Source organism: Trachurus japonicus, chromosome 17, assembly GCF_045865225.1.
Source record: "Trachurus japonicus isolate A0001 chromosome 17, Traja_1.0".
In the NCBI taxonomy this organism is placed as follows: Eukaryota; Metazoa; Chordata; class Actinopteri; order Carangiformes; family Carangidae; genus Trachurus; species Trachurus japonicus.
In genome coordinates, this window is record NC_140923.1 from 27,583,307 (window position 1) to 27,605,178 (window position 21,872).

General features: G+C 43.8%; 1 protein-coding gene across 1 annotated transcript in view; it reads right to left on the reverse strand.

The window, feature by feature from the left end:
- Nucleotides 1-241: 241 nt before the first annotated feature.
- Nucleotides 242-21,872, reverse strand: part of plppr4a (phospholipid phosphatase related 4a) — a 30,518-nt gene continuing 8,887 nt past the window's right edge. Inside the window, exons 2-11 of the mRNA XM_085804721.1 lie at nt 19,575-19,760; nt 18,723-18,852; nt 18,447-18,642; nt 13,711-13,768; nt 13,454-13,627; nt 10,384-10,519; nt 9,414-9,642; nt 5,649-6,264; nt 2,517-2,670; nt 242-1,524 (exon numbers count right to left, since the gene is read on the reverse strand). Coding sequence (XP_085660847.1) covers nt 482-1,524; nt 2,517-2,670; nt 5,649-6,264; nt 9,414-9,642; nt 10,384-10,519; nt 13,454-13,627; nt 13,711-13,768; nt 18,447-18,642; nt 18,723-18,852; nt 19,575-19,760 — 2,922 coding nt within the window. The 3' untranslated portion in view covers nt 242-481. The remainder of the gene's footprint in view (nt 1,525-2,516; nt 2,671-5,648; nt 6,265-9,413; nt 9,643-10,383; nt 10,520-13,453; nt 13,628-13,710; nt 13,769-18,446; nt 18,643-18,722; nt 18,853-19,574; nt 19,761-21,872) is intronic.

Below are 21,872 nucleotides of genomic sequence, written 5' to 3' on the forward strand. Positions count from 1 at the left end.
CGTGAAGAAGAGAACTCAGTTTTTCACTTATACAAAAAACGGTGGTTTATCCAGTAGTCCAACAGAAATAAATACATAAAAAAAAACAGGAAAAATGTTGAATCAAAGTCACACTAGACTACAGTCCTCTCCTTATTGCCCTGTTGGACTAATTGTGTTTGTACTCTCTATGGCTTGTGACCCAAAGGGGATCTAATAAGCCTACAGTACATCTCCTTGACCTAACAATTATTCAATATGGTACTAAATCAGCTGGACACCTGACAGGGACAATTGGCCATACAGTACGCCCTAACTGTCTAGGTGAGGGGTTGTGGGTAGGACGAGGGAGTTTCTGGTCATCCCCTACTGGTTGACCCTGGGTGGTGAACAGCTTTCAGACAACTTCCAGTCCAAACTTCTCCTCTTGATTGGGTGGTGTTGGTCATATTGGACGAATATTTTATCATGGATGTAGGTTGATGAAATCAAGGCTGATCCGTCATTCTTTATAGACCAACCCCAGAGTTGGAGGTGGAGTGTGAGTCAGGATGGGGCGGGGTAAAGTAGGGGGAGGGGTTGGGCTGGGACGGCCAAACATCCCCTGCAGCTGCCTGTTGGGATGGTTGGGGTGGTTGGGGTTGTTGGGGTGATTGGGATAATTGGGATGGTTGGGGTGGTTGGGGTGATTGGGATAATTGGGATAGTTGGGATAGTTGGGATGGTTGGGGTGGTTGGGATAGTTGGGATGGTTGGGGTGGTTGGGGTGCATTGGGTGGATGGGGTGAATGGGGTTTTCTTGAAAATTTCTCAGGTTTTCATGGAAACGACTGCTGCTGTCGTTGTCTAGGTTGCTGTCGTCACAGATGCGGTGGTTGTTATGGAGATCCGGGGTGGGCCCTCGTTCGGGGACATGGCCCATGTTGTTGGTGCTGCCCTTCCTCCTCAGGGTGGACTCCCGGCTCGATGAGGCCATCGACTGGCAGTCCGAGCCGCCATCGCTGCTGGCTGCTGCCCCCTCTACCGGGGTGACCCTGATCGTGGTGAGCGCCTGAGGGTGGGGGTGGAAAGGAGGGGCAAAGGTGGCAGTGGGGGTGAATGGCATAGTGGCGTTGGTTGAAATGGGGCTGAAGTTGTGGTGAGCATTGTTGAAGTTGGGGTTATTGGGGTTGTTGGGGTGCTGGTAGTTGTTGGGGTTATTTGGATGTAAGGGGTGCACAGGGTGAACAACATGTGGATGGTTTGTATATACACCTCCTCCTCCACCCATTCCTTCTCCCCCTTCACTCTCACTTTCTGTCCCTGTCACACTCCTCCGTCCATCCACTGAGCTGCCGTCCCTCAGTGAGTCACAGCTGTCCGTGTGTCTGTTCAGGTCATTGAGGGTGAAGGCTGACTCTCTGAGAGACGCTCGTTGATCTGGAGGTTTCCATCGCCACGAGCCGCTGCCGTCCGTGCTTGGAGGTTTCACCACAGGCTTGTTTGATTTGGACTCTGGATGGGCTTCAACACGGACTATACTGCCACTTCTTTCCAAACCTCCCCCTGAAGTGAAACACAATCAAATGAAATCCATCAAGTGACTGAGAAAATACAAGAAATAGGAAACACAAAAATGACCAATACATCCAGTCTGTCTCTCAGTACTTTGGTTTCCTTGTGAATATATACAGTAGATCGTCAAAACCAGAGAAATACTATATTAGTTGGAGACCACTGATTCATCCACATCTGCTGCCCCTGAGATTATTTGGGGAAAGACAAGTCACAATAAACTACAGTGAGGAATAAGATATATTTGTTAGTAGGATAAACTCATTGATGATTTTGGTCTCAATGGTTTTATACTTTGTGGACAATAGAAAAAGAGACCTCACATATCTTTCATTGTTATTTTTGTCTGTCTAAACTACATGCAGTCTGTCTTTGATTAAAAACATAACTTGTCTGTGACACTAAATATCAAAGAGTGTCAGGTGGCAGAAGCTGGCATCAACTGTCCAGGTTACCAGTTCCCAAGGTTTCCTGCTATAACTATCATTTCCAATTATTGATTGTTTTACATTGTTAAATCTATATTGTACAAAGTTGAGAGCATTGTTTTGGTTACTTAACTGATGTATGGCCTTAGGCTCGGCCCACCACCTGCTTATGTTTGAACCTCAGCCAGTCAGCTTGAAACTAACATTGGCTGACATAGCATTGATGGTTGCGTTGATGCTAATGCTTACTCTCTCTGTACTGACAAGGTTTCAGGTATATTAGGCCCCGCCCCATTCTCACAAGTCGACAGGATTGGCTCCCTGGTTTGTGACGTCTGAAACCCTGGCCATTTGAATCTGTGCTTATGAGACTGTCACTGGTTCTGTGCAGTTTAAGGTTTCAACGCTCAGTCATGGTGTTGATTCATTTCACTCGTCATATGTCTGACTTACAGTATATAAAAACATCATGTAAACATTAACAAGGTGAAACACCTGATGTTGATCAGAGGGCTCTTTACTGTAAGTGACAGTGACTCTTTCAGTGATACAGACCTCCTCCCACTGCTCCGGTGGTGGAAGCAGGTGGTGATGGGTCCTGGTCCATCAGGGCTCGGTACCTGATGGATCCAGTGCAGCTGACAGTGCTGCCACCGTCCTCCGATCGGGGGGAGTAGAGCAGACCCTGCTGTTTGGATAAGGCTATAACCTGGAAGAGGAGAAAGGCAAGGCAAGGCAAGGCAATTTTATTTGTATAGCCCGTTTTTAAAGTTGTTTTTTTTTTGGCGTTGTTGCCTTTATTTGATAGCACAGCATAGATAGACAGGAAAGGGGGAGGCAGGGGGAATGACATGCAGGAAAGGTCTGCCCGACGCTGGACTCGAACCGGGGACGCCTGCGCTGAGGACCGCAGCCTCCACATGGGCCGGCCGCCTTAACCACTGCGCCACGCACCGTATAGCCCGTTTTTACAAACAGTTTGTCAAAGGGCTTTACATGGCATCACAACAACATCCTCTGCTCTTAGACCCTCACATCCACTGAGGAACAACTCCATGGAAAACCCTTTTAACAGGGAGAAACCTCATGGGTCGTTCAGACCAAAAGCGTCAAAAGCATCAAAAGACGCTCTTGACGCTTTTCCGCGACGCTGGTGGTCTGACGCTAGGGATCCACTGGCGTCAATGCGATTTCTTGCCGGACGCGACGCCTCTGAAAAAACGGACGCTTCGGTAGGCGGGAACACAGACCGGCGAGTTAACGGACAGTGGACAAGCAGACCCCCGCCCCCCCGAGCTGTTCTCTATCTCGCTCCCCATTGGACAGCGACCCTGCGTCGGACGCATTCATTTGCATAAAGTTGAGCTCCGGTCAACTTTTGGACGCGCCGCAACTGCTCGAACGGACGCGCCGCGTACCCAGAATGCTTTGCGGGCGCGTCATTAACGGTTTGACGCGTCCCATAGAAATGAACAGGCAGCCGCGTCGCGGCGGACGAAACGAACGCCAGTGGATCCCAGGCGTGAACACCCTGGCGTTTTGACGCGCGTCAAAGAAGTTGACGTCGGTTGTGGTTGGTCATCCATTTAAAGGGGCCGCGACATCTACACTCTGATTGGTTGCCGCTGCTCCGCATCATCGCTCATTAGCATAAAGTTCAGGAGATTTCAACTTTCTCCTGACGCTCTCGCCGCCAAAACGCGACGCCAACGCCTTTGACGCTCTTCAACGCTCCTCGACGCTGGTTCTCATTGAAAATGAATGACTTCCGGCCACCGCGACGCTCTCGACGCTTTCGGTCTGAACGCACAGTCAGGGTGAGCAACAGAGGAGGAATCCCTCACCCAGGACGGGCAGACGTGCAATAGATGTTGTCGCAGACAAGAAAACACTGTAACATGTGAGCCACACAAAATCACCATCAACTGACTCTACTTTATATTATACATGTATAATGCTACTGCAACTAGAGTCCATATAACATAGAAATCTGTACTGAATGAAGGAATGATACAGGGATTTGAACAAATTCCTGCTAATATCATGGAAAATATCCCGGAGAGAGCTGTGAGTTCAAAGATCTAGGTCACATTTGTTTTCTTGCACCATGTCAAAAGACACTACAATCCCTCAGTCATTCATGTAGACACGTCAACACCTTTGTGAAGCCTTACTTTATGCTTTTACACATGACACAGAGAGATTTCTTCTTTCTACTTCCAAGAGCTGAGCTGTCTATGAAGCAGCAGATGTACTTCTCTAATATCTAATGAAAAATATCCATTATTGCCTTGCAATGTCTTTGTATTTGACTGTATTGTTTGTTTATAAAAAAGTTTAATAAAGTTTGTTGAAAAACATCACATCCCATCAGTCACAAGAGGGAATCGTCAGCATTCACGTCTACATGTGTTGATAAATCAGTGCTGTCAGCTGTAGTTCATTATTTACATGTTAAAATGAATACTGATGGAATAATCTTTTTTTCTTAATTGTGTTCAGTCTGTGGCTCTTATGAGAACACTAAAAGCATAAAAGCCTTTTGATTTTTTTTTATCCCTGCGGTGCTCCAGTCAGAAACAGCCTGGACTGACAGGGCTGGTTACTCTGTTTGCTTCACTTCACAAACTGATGTGAGAGTGAAACAGATTTAAACAAACAGGAGGAAAATACGACATAAAACCACACTGCTCCTGGACTGGACCTGAACTCCTGATATAACCTGCTCTGCCCTTTTATCTTCATCACTGTGGTCTATGCTATTATTTATTCTCTTTACTCCTTTTCATTGTGACTTTACCTTTGTTACATGCATTATTTCAGAATTCACATTATAAAAACTATGAGCAGCTGGTAACCATGAGCAGCTGATCAGTCATAGATTCAAAACGGCATTTCTAGGAGGCTAGTTTTTTGTGTCACTGCCACTGTATGATAAATACAATGTGTTATAAACGAATAAAACAGAGAAAGAGAGAGAGACCTTAAAGGTCCAGTGTGTAAAATGGGGGGAAAACTGTGCGTTCAGATTCTAGTTTGCAGCACTCACTCGTTGGAGTGATGAGGTGAAGATCTAAACCATTTTACCATGTCTGCTGTTTCCTCCTCCTTCTTCTTCGTTGGTTTATTTATGAATGCCAAACTCTTGAAACCTGCTCTCTGGCTGGCTGGATTATCCCTTCGGGCTGCCGTACAAACATGGCGCCGCAAGATGGCGACACTCTAAGTAAGACCCTTGCTATATGTAGATATAAAATAATAATTATAAAGCTATGAAAACCAAACTAATTTTATTTCATAGCGATTATACACTTATACAAATATACTCATAGGTAGTATATTCAGATTTTGCCAATAAACTTTGACAATTATTATACACTGGACCTGCTGAATTACAGTGTTTACCTATCGCCTCTACCTCATGTAACTCAAAATGAATTTGAGGCAACTCAAGTTCAACTGCATGACAACTGAGTGAAGTGTTCTCTTTGTTCTGAACCTGTTGGCTGTGTCTGACACAGTGAAGCACCACATCTAACAGGTCACTCTCACTCAGTGACATGTGAAGGGCTTGGGTCTAAAAAGAATCACAGGAACCTGAAGGCTGTGACCTAGAACCCTTCCTGTCCCACAGAGAGCAGTGGACTGTGTGAGTCGACGTAGGGGAAGAAGAAAGAAAGAGTTAACCTGCATGAGGCGCGGCTGTCCTCCAGCGCTGAGCGGCCTGCAGGGGATGCTGGTCTTCTCAGCCACTCTCAGCCATTTCTCCCTCACCGACCCCCCACCGTCCATGATGCTGTCCTCTGACTCACTCTCCTGATCTCTGCAGGTGGGATTCTCCTCCTCAGGAATATGAACCAGCTGAGAGGATCCGGGCCTGGACTGGATGGACACTCTGGCCCCGCCGGCCAATCCTGTGCTTCCATTATGGGACATGTGATTGTGATTGGCCATAGGAACAGAGCTAGCCGCTAGCTTCATGTACTGAACTGGGATGTGGCCCCCAGCACGCAGCTCCGCCTCCTGGGTGGTGATTGAAGGTGGGTGGACTCCAGCGTGCAGCTCTGCCTCCAGGCCCATGGCGGACGGTTCGGAGGAGCAGCGCAGCTCCATGTTCCTTTGAGGGGAAGAGGAACAGGCTGGTCTTATTCCATCCATCACCTGCAGGGACAGCTTCCTGTTGTCGTTCTTATTCTTCCACTGACTGAGCAGCTGCTTGGAGCGGGTGGAGTCCATTGAGGCATGGATGGAGGCGTGACGGCGAGGAATGCGTCCCTCTTCCATCGAGGAGCCTCCATGGGACCTGGAGGAAGAAGGACAGGTATTTATCAATAAGACACAAAAGTTTTTCTGATTATGTTAAAATACAGAGTTAGAAGAGTTAGAAGAGTAAAATTACACTGGGGCAGGAAGAGAAACTGCTGTTTCAGATCAATAAACATATAGACTACTGATCAGTGAAAACTCCAACCCTCACATGGATCAGGTGATGACAACCTCTGACAAAAGTCACTGATTGATTCTTTACACTTTTTACAGTTATCACACTAAAATGGGAACATGAGAAGCAGTCTCTTAAAGGGATATTTCACCCAAAATCGATAATTCACCAATTTTCTATTCACCGTCAGGTAGGTCGCTTTTGGAGTTCCAGGGGGGTCCGGCTGGCAATGGATTTTCATATAATGGCGGCGGATTGTGCTCACTTTTGAATCGTCCAAAACACACACTATGAAACATCCAAATACCTCATCCGTACTGACCCAAGTGTCCTGAAGCCGCCACATGAAAATGTTGTTTGGAAAGAATTAATGTGATCTGTGTTTTTATCCTTGTTGTAGCAGTAGTTCCCAGCGGCTGTGTGAGATTTGCTGTAAAATGTTCTTCCATGTTTACATCATACATCCATGGTTTACAACAATGAACATCTCGCAGCAAATCTCGCACATGCGAGACATCAACAGAGCCCCTGGAGTTACTACTACAACAAGGAAACAAACAGAGATCACATGAATTTTTTCCCAACAACTTTTTCATGTGGCGGCTTCAGGACACTTGGGTCAGTACAGATGAACAGTATGGAGGTATTTGGATGTTTCATAGTGTGTGTTTTGGACGATTCAAAAGTGAGCACCATCCACTGCCATTATATGAAAATCTGTTATCAGCTGAACCCCCCCTGGAACTCCAAATGAGTTTTGATGACTCCGTAAGTTCTCTAAACCCTTCCTTGGCATGACAGTGAGTAGAAAATTGGTGAATTGTTGATTTTGGGTGAAGTATCCCTTTAAACTCGCAGAATAACAAGCTCAATTTCTGCTGTTTTCTTGTATACAACATCTATTGCACGTCTGCCCGTCCTGGGTGAGGGATCCCTCCTCTGTTGCTCACCCTGAGGTTTCTCCGATTTTTCCCTTTTAAAAGGGTTTTCTATAGAGTTTTTCCTCAGTCGATGTGAGGGTCTAAGGGCAGAGGATGTTGTTATGATGCCATGTAAAGCCCTTTGAGACAAACTGTTTGTAAAAATGGGCTATACAAATAAAATTGCCTTGCCTTGCTTTATACTCCGTTTTCAGTTCTATATCACACAGTTCTCTAGATGAGGCAAAACAATCCAAATCAAAATCTGTGTTCCCTTGGAAATTGGCACCAATGAACTGGCAACATCCACTCTTCCCAGGTCAAACACTGGAAATCAGAGCTGTAGCACCATGAAAAGGGAACAGCTGAGCTGAGCGCTCCTGTTTTGGAGAAAAATGGAGGTCAGTGGTGCACTTAAACTTTTTGGATATAACACTTCATCACTTTGTTTGACCCATATAATGATTTTAAGATTTTTAATGGTGTAATTACTATTGTATTATTTCATAAGTTATGGCCAAAAAGGTGTTAATCACCCTGACAGGGGGTGACTGCTGTACTGTACAAGTTTCTATGCGAGAGAGGGAAACAGGACATTGATGTGAAGAGGAGCAGCACACATCCAGCTGCTGCTGGTGTGGCGTTCTACATAGAAGATAATGGGAGCAGCCATTCAGGCCAAGTGTGTGTTGAGCTTTAGACCCTGTGAAGTGGTGAACTGAGCTCCATAAGAACAGCCACCACCATGTTCTACCACAGAAAACCATGTCATTCCTCACACCCACTCAGACCTTGATGCTTCTTCAACAGATAAACATCTGAAATCTGTTAATGTGTCAAATGTGTGTTACTGCGTCAGACAGAGAGGAAGAGACAGACTGGACAGCTTGCATCAGTCAGACAACCAGCTGTTAGGAATATACTGTATATACTGTATCCCTTCCTCCTCCTGGATTTGTTTAGGACAATGCACATTAATCAACATATCAGCAAAAAGCATCAATATAAATACACTGTGTGTTTCAGTGAGTGAGACTGTTAAGAGTTTTACAAAAAGGTGAGATCAGATCTGAATGATTGGTTCTATAAATGAGTTCTCTCCACTGAGGACTCCAGACAATAAAAAAACTATAATATCATTATTTAAACATTCAGCCTGTATCACACATCACATGCAAATAACTCATAAATGCTCAAGTCGTGTAGATTATTAGAACAGTGGCTCCTCTAAGATTCAAGCACAGAGCAGCTGTGAATACTTCTGCTGACTGAACAAACTCATTATCATGTGTTAGGTTTTAATCTGCTCACACCCTGAGGCACACACTCTTTCCCTACTCTCCTCTAAACCATTCACAAAAACTCACCAAACTTCATTTGCTCTGTACATCCCACATAGACACACTGACTTCAGTGGTTGTAATCTAAGCGCTCTCATCCTCCACATGCTCTTCCACAGGCCAAGAGAGCAGCTGAGGTGCTGCTCACACTTACTGACCTAACACAATGCAGCCAAAGCTGCAGTTACTATTAAAACACATCTCTGTAGCTAGACTTTCACCAGTGTCCGCCCTACAACATGAATAATTAATTACATATATATGTAAAGACAAAAGATCAGTTTTGGGTGTCTACATTAAAACGCTGGGGCGGTGTTTTGAGATTTAGCCACACTGGGACCCATTTCCAAAAAATACCTTTTTAGACCTCCCAAATCACTGTGTCCATGTAAATGAAACACCAAGACCATAAAAAAACTCATACCCATGTGGTGGGGCCCTAAATGTTGAATAAATAAACATTAATCTTGTCTTGGCTTTAGAACTGCTTGAACAGGACTCGACAGCTTCGTATGTTCAGGTCCCTCTGCACTAGAACAATTAGCAGCTAGCTGGGCCAGCTACTAATTAATTGATATTAGAATTAGAAAATGTGAGCATGTACTATCTGTTTAATTTCTGAGGCAGTTCTCACTAAAATGTCTGTCTCCACTATTACTGGAATAACCTCGAATCTTTGATTAGCGTGTGAGAGTCAAACAGTGTAGTATTATGGGGAGCAGCCTTCTTTGTCTCTTATCAAAACAGTTACCGTGGCAGTGTACTGCTGCTGAAGGTCATCATGTTGTCACGGTTGTCTAAGGGACTGGATGATGTTATCACTTCCACCTCAGCACTGGCTCTCTTCAGATTGGACAGAGAGGGCTCTCGATAGGAGGAGCTCCGAGTCAGGATAGGTAGTGGTTGGTCGGCGGACAAGGCGTGGGAGGAGGTCCTGGTGATGATGGGTTCTGGTTGGCTGGGAGCCAGGGTGTGGTGGCCTATCAGAGGACAGCATGGAGAGGTTAAACTGTAAAGTTACAACAGTGGGGTGATGAAGTTACGTAATTTACTGATTCAAAGTGAGTTATTACTAAGTGAGAGAGAGAGAGGGAGAGACAGACAGAGATAAAGATATAGAGATAAAGATGTGGCGATAGAGGTAAAGAGATATAGAGACATAGATATTTAGAGATGGAGATATGGAGATATAGATAGAGATAAAGAGATGTACAGATATAGAGAAAGACATCATGGGCTCTAAATCATCACAACAACCACTATTCAATGCAACTAATGGAATCAGCACATACATTTATATCTATATCGATTGTCCCGTCACATCTGATCTGAAGGCGGTTGGCAGGCGTAATGGAAACTCAACCTGACTGAATTACTGTAACACTGAAACTGTGATGCAAACTAACAAAAAACTGAAAACAAACTAACTATCATCTCTCTCAGCCAATTACAACCAGCCTCAGCATCAGATAGTGAGTATATATTCAGCATCTCTCATCTCATCTTCAAAAGAAAAGAGAAAAAGAGAGATGCTCGGCAATATGTCCTTTACACAGATATTTGCACCTTGCACGCTAGAGATAGAGAGATAGAGATACAAAGATATAGAGATAGAGATATTCATATAGATAGATAGATAGATAGATAGATAGATAGATAGATAGATAGATAGATAGATAGATAGATAGATAGATAGATAGATAGATAGATAGATAGGAGACCTGGGCGGTTGTTGCTAACTGTAGCCTGGCTGACGTTGGGCAGGGAGGACACGGGGGGCTCTCTCAGGATGGGGGGAGATGGTCGACATCTAGACCGATCTTCACTTGGCTGGAAATTCCCCACTGCATACACACCCTGCACACAAACACACACACACACACACATGGTAAGACAGAGGGGTGTTCTGAAAGACAGAAGGATAAAACTGTTGGTGGTCTGGTGCAACATTTATCAGCAGTGACAGTCTAACAGAATCTTTAATGGTCCAGTGATGATAATCCCAACAACATCCAAATATCACTGACATGGTAAACTCTAGCAATGCAAATGGAATATCAAAGTATCAATCAGGGAAAGTAAAATGATGTGGTTTGTGCAGACAGCACACACAGAGGCTGCCAATCAGACTCAGTTCAGCATCTTTTCTTTTCATTTCTACAACCACCGTATGTTCTGTAGACTAATACCTACAGAACATATGTGGGCAATTATCAACTCTGTACACTGAACAACAAAATACAGGACACATATTCTGCAATACATGTTAAGGGGCTGTGTCCACCAGACGCGTTTTTAGCGCTCTGGGCGTCTACTTTACATTCAAACCCTATTGAGTTGGGCGCTCACAGCGCTCAGCGCCCTCGGCGGTAAAACGCCGTCGGCGCTTGCTTCTTTTTGTCGCGGCGCTCAGAGCGCTTCGAGTTGAAATCTGCTCAACTTTTAGAACAGCGCCACGCTCGTTGTCACTTCTCCCTGCACTGACCAATGGGACATACGCGACCGACAGCAACACAACCGGAGACGTGGCTCGGTTTATATCATGACCCACACTTGTATTGAAGGTAGACCGACCTCAGGGTCCATGTCAAAAGCTGACGCTGTGTATTTCTGACCCTCGTTGTAGTGTTTACATAAACAAGGCAGGAACACGTTAGTGTCGGAGGACTCGTTTTGTAACTTAGCAACAGCGGAATTCTAACGAGGAGGGGAGAGAGAGCGCTAAGCGCTGGGAAAGCAGCGCTGTGAGCGCTGTCAGAGCTGAAAGCGCGTCCGGTGGACACAGCCCCTAAAGGTTATAGCTACAACTTTTTCATCAAAAGGATTAATTTTTCAAAAATAATGCATCCACAGAATGTCTAGAGGGGTGCAGAATAAAAGTATTAATTTTACTGAATTTTTAAAAATAGTTTATAAATAATTGTTTAATAAATTTTGGCGGGTCCGAAATATATAAATATTTACATCTGGTTACATTGGCAACGTCGGCATGGAATGATCTCTGTGGCAACAGCATTAGAACTTTAGCTACTGCTGTAACTGGCAACCAGTAAAATGGAAGGTTGGAGCGAGAGCAGGCAGTGTGAGTTCTATACCTACTGGCCAGAAGGAATTACGTAAACTTGTAGCTATCACCTTTAATTATATTACAATTTGGCTCATTTCTCTAAACAGAAATTACATTAATTTTTGAGAATGTAATTCATGTTTAGAGAAATGAGCCAAACCAACTGAGAAAAACTGTAATGAATTATGTTCCACATCCATCATTTTCTATATGCGATGCGTAAAGATAAAAGACATCCACTGGTGAAATGTGTGTCGTTTAAACCTTATATCTGGAGCCAGTCTTTCTTCCTGCAGGAGGAGGCAGAACAACAAGTGCAGACAGCTGAGGAGGCCAGTGTGTGTGTGTGTGTGTGTGTGTGTGTAACTGTTGTAGTTCATGTCCATGTGTGTGTGTAGAGTGGAGGAGGATGGTGTGTGGGAGGTATCATACTGAGTATCCACCACTTTCTACATGAGAGCCGAACATCCATGTCCATGTGTTGCACTGTGCCTCATGTCTGCAATCAGTGTTACATTGAAATAATGTGTATTACTCCCAAGCAACCTGCAGGAGCCGAGGCATTTCATTTGAAACACTGAACATCATGAAACCACAAACGCAAAAGCCTTTCCCCACTGCATGGTGCTGGCTTTTTTTAACTGGTAAATGGAAATAGACTTCCACTTATATGAGCTTTTCTAGTCCCTAGAACCATTAAAGGGATACGCCAACATTTTTTTTTCCATGTCTTGCCTCACTCCCGAGTCCATGACAAGCAGATAGACACCATCCTTTCGACTGTGCGTGCAGTAACAAGGGAGAGCCCGTATCGTCCGTAATTAGCTTAGCTCAAACGCTGGAAGTGTATAGTTAGTGTTAGCCTGCCTCAACCTAAAGTCATCAGAGAAACTCTTCAGCAACTCTAAACGGAAACCGGCGGGCCGATCTTTGTCTCAGAGCTGACAAAACTCTCCGGTACAGCATCTTGAGCGGTCAAATACCGGTAACGGGACGAGATCGGTCAAAACGGAGGGTTCAAGCAAAGACGGTTTATTTTGGTTCAAGCTAGCTACATCGAGGGTAGGTTAGCTTCCTATTTCAAAGTAAAAGCTCTATCGTCATGGTTTTCTGTATGTAAAGGGCAATGGGTGTTTTATTTTGTGAAAGTAACCGGAAGTGCGTTGGTCATAACAGCTAGCTTGAGTAGCGCCGAATTTGTCTGAACAAAATTGTAAAGTGATATAGAAATGGAGACATAGAGATACATAAAGAGATAGATACAGATATGGAGATATAACGATATGGAGAGATAGAGGTATAGGGGTATAGACCTAGTGATGTAGAGATAAATATATACAATTGGCAACAACACATTTCTGTTCATGCCAATAAAGCTGTTTGAATTGAATTTATATAATAGAGATATAGATATACGTAGAGACAGAGATAGAGATATATAGATGAATATAGAGATAGAGACTTCACACTGTTCAGTGTAAGCACATGTATACAGTATAATGACAGACAACAGTTGTGTTTCCTGTGTCCTAGTGCAGAATCATTGCAGGATGTAAAATTCAAGTAATGTTGTTGACAGAAACAGCAACAAAGAACAAGCAGGACACTGCTGAAGAAGTGTAGTTGTAAGGGTGACTAAATGTATTACTACATGATGTGTGTAACTCTAGGTTAAAGTCTGATCCATCAGCAGTAAGCAGCACCTGGCCTGTAAGAACAGTTACCAGATAAACAGCGATGGCAGCTCCGAGTAACCAGCCACAGTACACATCAACAGGGTGGTTTCTGAACTGGATGATCCTGGTCAGCCCAGCCAGGATGGCCAGCATGATGAAGGAGAAGACCAGCAGAGGCTTCAGCAGCTTGGCCGAGTCCGTCAGCACCGTGTTGAAGTACATCTGAAACACAGTTCATCCTCTTTTACTGTATGTTGAAGCTGGAAGGCTCACTCTGCGCACCAGTGTTCACAGCCACTACTTACTGAGATGTAGACAGCAGCAAAGGCAGCCAGAGTTGCATGCTGGGAGGGGAAAGACTTCCTGTTAAGACAAAGACAGAGTGTTCTTGAAGCTAATTATCATGTTCAGACAGCTGAGGACAATACTGAATATTCATGTGCAACGAGGAAGTGACTTTCAAAGAAACTTGTGTGTGTGTGTGTGTGTGTGTGTGTGTGTGTGTGTGTGTGTGTGTGTGTGTGTGTGTGTGTAGGTGTGAATACTATTTATCTAAATACCAGTTTGTACAGGCACCAGGGGGCAGGTGTAGACAGCTGTGTAGATTCATGGTTTAAACTATGTCCACACACCAAACCACACATATGCATACGTGCATGGTTCCACATGGTTCATAATTATTTCCCTCCCACAATTGGGTAAAAATAGATGACAACCCTCCCTCAAACAATCACTTTGAATAAAAAAACTGTGTGTGTTCCACCCAATGATCACACAGAAAAAGATGAGAAAGAAGAACAATTTCCCTGATTGTGAAACTGAAGCTCTTACTGATGGGAGGTAGACGTTTACTTTGTACAATCACACAACAATTATGAGCTGTTTTAGTCTGAACCTCCTGTGTCAGGGCCACAGACTTCACAAAGAGGCTTCAGACTGGCTCTAACACTGTGTGAATAAAACAGGTGTAACTAGCCAGTTGGTCTAACCTCAGGTGTGTCTTAAAGACACAAAGAGATGAATTAGCAGCATTCATTTACTTCTTAGGTCAAAATTTTTTGTTTTTGGACTTGGCCCTAAACACTATGTGAAGATATTACAACTGTGGCTGCCATGGCTGCTGTAGTCAGAAACATCGCCTCAGTTAGTTTGAAAATCTGAAACTGAAAAACTAGCTCATGAATTTATTACCTCTCGACTGAACTTATGTAATTCTGTATTATCAGGATGTTCCAATAATTCAGTGACAGGCCGCCAGCTGATGTAAAATGCTGCTGCCTGACAGCAACTAGAGGACGAGATCACAGCTCTCCTGTGTTGCCTCTCTGCATCGGCTCACAGTAGAATCCAGAATAGAATTAGAAATCCTACTCCTCAGCTACAAAGCTAATGGTTGTCGTGGAAACACCTCATATCCTCATAGTGCCCTATCATAATAACAAAACACTCCACTCTATAAATAATAAGAATAATAAATATTATTATAAAAAAATAAAAATAAATAACCCTTGAGTCCACTGTACAAGTACACAGCGGATCTCTGCCTGAGAATCTCAAAGAACACAAGAGGGGTTAGAACAGTGGTTTCCAACCTTTTTTGGCTTGTGACCCCATTTTGACATCACAAATTTCTGGTGACCACACAATCAAGTGCAGTCACATGATCACGGGGTCACCGTCAATCAAGATGCGCCAGCTCAGATATTTTTATATGCTGCATTATATTCGAGAAAGTGAAAGTATAATTAGTTAAAAAATTACTAGACATTTCAAGTGACCCCACATGGGGTCCTGACCCCAAGGTTGAAAAACACTGGGTTAAAAAGTCAGGGATAATGGGGAGCTAGTGTAAAGGTGAGAGAGAGAGAGAGAGAGAGAGAGAGAGAGAGAGAGATGGTGAGGTATAGAGATATACCGTGGATAGATAGATAGATAGATAGATAGATAGATAGATAGATAGATAGATAGATAGATAGATAGATAGATAGATAGATAGATAGATAGATAGATAGATAGATAGATAGATAGATAGATAGATAGATAGATAGATAGATAGGAGACCTGGACAGTTGTTGTTAACTGTAGCCTTGCTGATGTTAATTAAAGGTGGTTCAACAGGATCAGCTCAGTCAGTGATTAAAGGTCCAGCAGCTGAGTTCTGGGCAGTCTGTAGTTGTATTTATTGTGTTAGATGACCGCAGGAGGCTGCTAGAGTAATCGGGCAGTGTCATTGGTAGTGTCATGACCAGTGAAGTCCAGCAGCACAATGGTGCTCAGGCTGATGTCAGCATTTATCAACAGGTAGTTAGTGACTTTTAATGGGACTGTCTCTGATTTTGTTCCTTAGCAGACTGAAGCTGCAATGACACATGGTCTCTTGCACTAGGGTGCAGGATATGACTATTATAAAGAACCAGACAGTAGGATACTGGACGTTATGATTTGGTGTTATACAAATAAAACTGTATTGTTTTAAATTGAATTTAAAGGCATGGTATCCAGTGAGTCACATCTGATTACACATAAAACAATGTCATAACTGCAAACTGCAAATACTGAGAGAAGAGCAACAGTCTGTTTGATGTAGTCGAAGGCTAGTCGATAAAGGTCAGAAGGAGAATATTCGAACTATGCAGTGGAAATGATGAGATTTAACAAAATAAATCATGCTCAGATTTCTGAAGGCTGCTCTCCTCCACAGCGCAGACTGAGAGTGTGTGTGGAGACATGGCACAGAACAGTCTGTACTGCTGCTGCCTTGTCACCAGATTTAATTGTGGCTTCCACACTGTTTGAGTAGTGTGCGTTGTGCAGCTCTTTACTTTCAGATCACTGTGTTTCTTCAATGTAATGCCATGAAATTAACATTGTGCTCAGTGCAATACGACACAAAGTAGTGGGTGGTGATGCTCTGTGTGTGTGTCTGCCTCAGGTTCACGGAGCTGTCCCACTGTGCTCAGCAACACGGCAAAAGCATGGACATGTTGAAGGTCAGTCCCAGGGACATAATATTATACTTGCAAATTGTGGATTATATAAAGAAGGACACATCACTTCATGGCTGCAACTCATCTTAGAAAATAAACCTCTGACTTCTTTCAGGGAAACACTGCAGAGACAAACGTTATGATTAATCACTGAACAGTCAACAGTCTGTTGTACGACTCACCAGCTGTCTGTGGTCTGAGCTCTTCTACTGTCTCAGCTCACTCATGGCTGTTGTCTAAATGTCTGTTAGGAACTGTCCAGAGCTTGACTTAGCATTATGTTGTGTTGGGTAATACCATCATTTTCCAGATTTATAACATTCATGATTTAACATTTCCACCTGTAATTGAGCCACGAGATCAATCATGGTAACCATAGTAACTCATTTATACACCTGCCTTTGTGCGCATAGCTGGAGTCATTCTATATCCATGTATCATGATGTGTGGGGTGTGTTAGCTGCCTGTAATGACCTCATCCTACTTCAGCTTTATGATTTAATGAACATAAATAAAGGAAGTCTCTCTGCTTCATTATAAATGAAAATAAATACGTTTTGAACTGAGACTCCATTGAGATCTAAATGACAAAGACCAAGACATTCAATTGTCTTGCTCCATGACTGAGAACACCAAGTCACCTATTTGTTTAACCTTTGTCTTGTGTTAGCTTTCTGCTACCATCTATGGTGTTAGGGTCAGTTTTAACCTGTGTTTTAAATCAGCTGTAAAATACACTAAAAACTTACTTTTTTTCATCAAGTTTGTTTTTCATCTCTTGTTTACATTGTTAGGCTTCCTTATCCATGAAAATGTTGGTTTTAATATTTTTGGTCTTGGCCCCTGGGCCTATTTTGTCAGTATACCTCTTGTCTTCAATGTAACCTTCCTCTTGTCAGCTTTCTGCTACGATCTCTTGTGTTAGGGTTGGTTCTGACCCGAGTCTTAAATCAGCTGTAAAATACATTAAAAACAATTATTTATCATCCCATTTGTTTCTCATATCTTGGTTATGTTGTTAGGCTTCCTTATCCATGAAAAGGCTGGTTTTGCACTTATGATTTCAGTTTGAACTCATTATTGTTTTTATCATTTTAACCTGGGTCAAAACCGACACTAACTACACAAATGTCATAATTTTAACCAGGTTTAAATAGAGGTTCCTGACAAAGTCAAAAAGCCTCGATGCAGGGCGGTGTTTGGCTCAGTTGGTAGAGCACCCACCCCATGTGTTGAGGCTATCGGCCCTCACTGCGGGTTAGCTTCGTAAACCAGCCTCTCCCGGAAATGCAATTCATTTCATTTCTGAGGGAGAGTCTGGTCTCATCCTCGCTGTAAGCGTTTGGCCTGAAACCCTCAGAAGGCCGAGCCAAGCAGCGTCGCCGCTGTGATTGACACAGCACGTTGGCCAATCAGGCCGACTGGTGCAAAGCCCCGTCACTACACCAACTTGCTGATTGGCTGAATGGGGTTGTCTGTCAACGCTACTACTCCCGCCCAGCTCCCACCCACCCCAAACACTTACAGGGGGAATGAGGCCAGACTCTCCCTCAGAAATTAAATTAAATGCATTTCCGCGAGAGGCTGGTTTACGAGGCTACCTGCAGCTGGCCCCGGTTCAAATCCTGCGTCGAGCGGCCCTGTCCTGTGCGTCATCCCCTCCCTCTCTGCCTCCCATTTCCTGCTTCTCTCTCAACTCTCCTGTCCATTAAAGGCAAAAAAGCCTGAAAAAATATACTTAAAAAAAAAAAAATCCATGACGCAATATACAAATTTATGTGGTACTCTTTTGCATTAAAAACCTAAAAACGGGTCAGTGTTGACCGTAACATAAGAGCAAGGTTAAAGTCAGCACGAGGGAGATCTGGATCTGGTCTGGATGTAGAACTGAGCTACAGGAAGATTACAGCCTGTATCAGCGTACTTGCTAAAACTAGACATGACAAAATGTTCTGCAGACACACACACTAACTCAGCACACCCACACACATCCTCTAGCACAGTCAATAGTTCCCTCGCACAATCCCACATTGACTCAGTGGAGGGAGACTCACCTCCCAGCATTGATGAGGCCCATGTCCTGTCCAGAGCAGATATCATCCAGAATGAAAGCTTCATCACAGCTGGACAGGTTGATGTGGGTCAGGTTGGGTTTGCACACATCCAGCCAGTAGGGGGCGTGTTGACCGGTGGACAGCTGGAGGATGTCGGTTATCAGTGCTGTCACACACAGGCCAAAGATATGGACACCTAGGAGCAACAGTGATGTTAATGTGTGTTTCTGTTTCAGTGCACAGTCAGCTGTGGCTGTGATTGCTGTGTCCTCCCACCTATGAAGCGCACAGCTCTGCGGATGTAGGAGTTAAAATTACAGCCTGCAGCGTTGATGTTGGCCTCGGTCTGTGTGGCTGACGACCTCCTGGACAGATAGCAGTAGAGGATGGCCTCTCCGATCAGGATCTACACACACACACACACACACACATGCACACACACTTCACTGTTGAGGCCTCTGTCATTTTCATGCACAGACTATTTCCCCTGACATCCTCCTCCATGAACTTGATGTTACTGTTCACTTTTAAGAGGTTCATGTTTGAAACTGGACCTGACCTGAACCCTTTCAGATCTGAAGTGCACCCCACCCCGATTGAGCCAGCTTGTTGAGCAGCCTTCACCTGTCAGTGCTGCGCTGCAGAACAGATCCTCTGATTGGTGTTAGGCGCCGGCTGGGTGTTGGATCTAGTGAGATGTGCCTTTCTTTTACTGACCACAGCAGCACCAGGTGCGGGTTTACGTCCACACACAAAGAAATCTTATCTTATTGAACCAACTGTTAAGTGTAAGATCATTCATTGAATAATGGGCACATTTCTAAATGATGTTTGCTAGAGGATGATTATTTTACCATTGAAACACTGATTAATGTAGATTTTGACATTGTTGTTGCAAGATCTTCCAAACACCTGAAGCCAACTGAGCAGTGATGATGATCAGAGGGGGAGTGGCTACCGTGGTAGAAAGCCAAAGTGTGCTTCTTTTAATGATATCTTGCATTTCTTATCTAAACAACGCCAAACTCTGCACAGCACTCAGTTGTACCATTAGCAGGACAGACAGACAGACAGACATCATTTTTTGAGCGGTCCAGAGTAGCAATAAGGAGCTGTAGGTTTACTTACAGTGACGGTTGGAGCAGCAAATGCCAAACTGAAGAGCAGAGGTAGTGGGCAGACTTCCTGCTTGGGCAGGATGTAGGGCAGAGAGAGACTGCGGTCATTACAGCTGTACCCAGAATGCACCGGTTGGAATATATCTGTCAGCTCCAGGAAGTAAAGACTGACGACTGAGGAGGCCAGGATAGGGAGCTGCAGAGAGGAATGAAGAACAGGACACAAGATATCAATATGAGTATGTATCACCAGGATGATGAGTAAATACAAGGACTGCTCAGTACTGGTGCTGATAAGACTGATCATTGATAGACTGATATTTAATACCAGCCTCTGGAGCTGGACAGTCCTGAAAACTCTGACTGAAGCCCTGAGTCCTGAGCCCTCACAGACCTGAGTGGGCTTGGAATTGTATAAATACTGGTGAAACTAGGTGTATAGTGAAACCTATGCTTGCATTCTTCTAAGGCCATGTATTTATGTACCATCCTAAATCCTTGTCATGTTATAACCCCTAGTGTCACAATGCTATGAACTGTGGGAAATTACCTCGAGCAAAGTCTGCAGAGCTGCAGACTTTTGGAAAGACTTCATTAAGGGCTAGAAAAAATTCTGCCTAGAGCCCTCATGCACTTGATGATTTCATAGTGGGACAGGCCTAAGCCCTCACGCACTCCGTGGGGACGCTCCTCAAAGTCTGTGAGTGTGGACTGAGATTGAGCTTCAGAGCATCCAGGTTTCACACTCAGCTGTGACAACACTGGCACCAAATAAGGCCAGAAATACTCATTTGAATGCTGAAATGAACATTTAAACATGGACACAGGAAAAAAGCTATGACAAGACTAGGTCAAAACCCAGTCTGTGTCTGGACCCACTATTTATAACTGCACCGTCGTCAGACAAAATCAGCTGGATTTACTGTGATAGTTGGGTACAGTATACCTTACTTTAAAGTTATTGTTGAAAGAGAAAACTGAAACTGAAGAGAGAGAGAGAGAGAGAGAGAGAGAGAGAGAGAGAGAGAGAACGAACATGTCATGTCACATAACAAGGAGCCAGAGCAGGCCACACAAATCTAAACCCTTATAGCACGCTCTACCAGGAAAACTACTGATACACACACTTGAATGTAATCAGACACATTTCCTTTTTTTGTATCTGTGTAGTTTAGGATCCATAATCATTTAGTCATTTAGTACTTCAACAGTGATTATTGAGTTCCAGTCAGTCTCTAGTTGTCATTGTTGAGTCTTTCAGAATTTCAGCATTCAACAGTTATACAGTAATGAACTACTATGCATGTGGCTCAATGAATAGATAAACAATCTCTGTGCAGTTGAGAAGTCCAAACAGTTTTGTCATATGTAACAGATCAGTGTTCAGTGTGTTCAGTCAATTACCAGCATAAAAGTGAAACAAATAGCGCATGGCTTCAGCTGCATAAATGTGTGGAATTGTTGTTGTGATGTTAGGATGTGATGTAAATGTTGGATATCACCCGCGGCAACACGTTTCAGCTATAGGTTAAACAGTTAAAGATGATAAACAAATAAAGAATTCCTACCAAAAATCAACAGTGACTGTTAGCTGCAGCCATACGCAGCAGAGCTGAGAGCCAGATCATTACCTCACAACGATCATCAAACCCTGCACAGATGCATCATAAAAATCCTTGGTAATATGTTCTCTTCATTTTATTGCGATGTACTAGCAAGATTACAAATTGCAAAATGATGGGTATGATAAAAGTGGCTGTTTATGGAGTTACAGACCCCACTAAGCCTCACTTCTCTCTTCTTCTCTCTGCTACATGATCTGACTAGCTGCCTGAGGTGCCCACATTACTGCAGAGAGCTATGTAAAGACCTGTTATTCACTGTGGTCTGTCTCCACAGTCTGCAGGCCAGGGTTATCCAGCAGAAATCCAGCTCTTATCCTCTGAGCAGATCAACATACAGGGATGTACAAGGATGTGCATTTCTAATTTTATAACAATACTAAGAGCAGGCATGGGCAAACTATGGCCCGCCAAATACAGCCAGTTGGGCTTTTTAATCCGGTCCGTCAAATCTTGGTACAAAATTGTCCAAATTATAGCAAAGACCACAAACTTTGATGCACTGGGAAAAAGGGCTTTTACATGTCCTTTATATTAGTTCACACAAACACTCTCCATCCATCTGATACTGGCCCATCCGTCAAATTGTATATCACATTGTGGCCCCCAAAAAGGGGAATAAAGGGGAACTATGCAGTCTCTTTTCCTGTTTGTTGCTAACCCTCCTCCTGTCCATGTGCATTTGA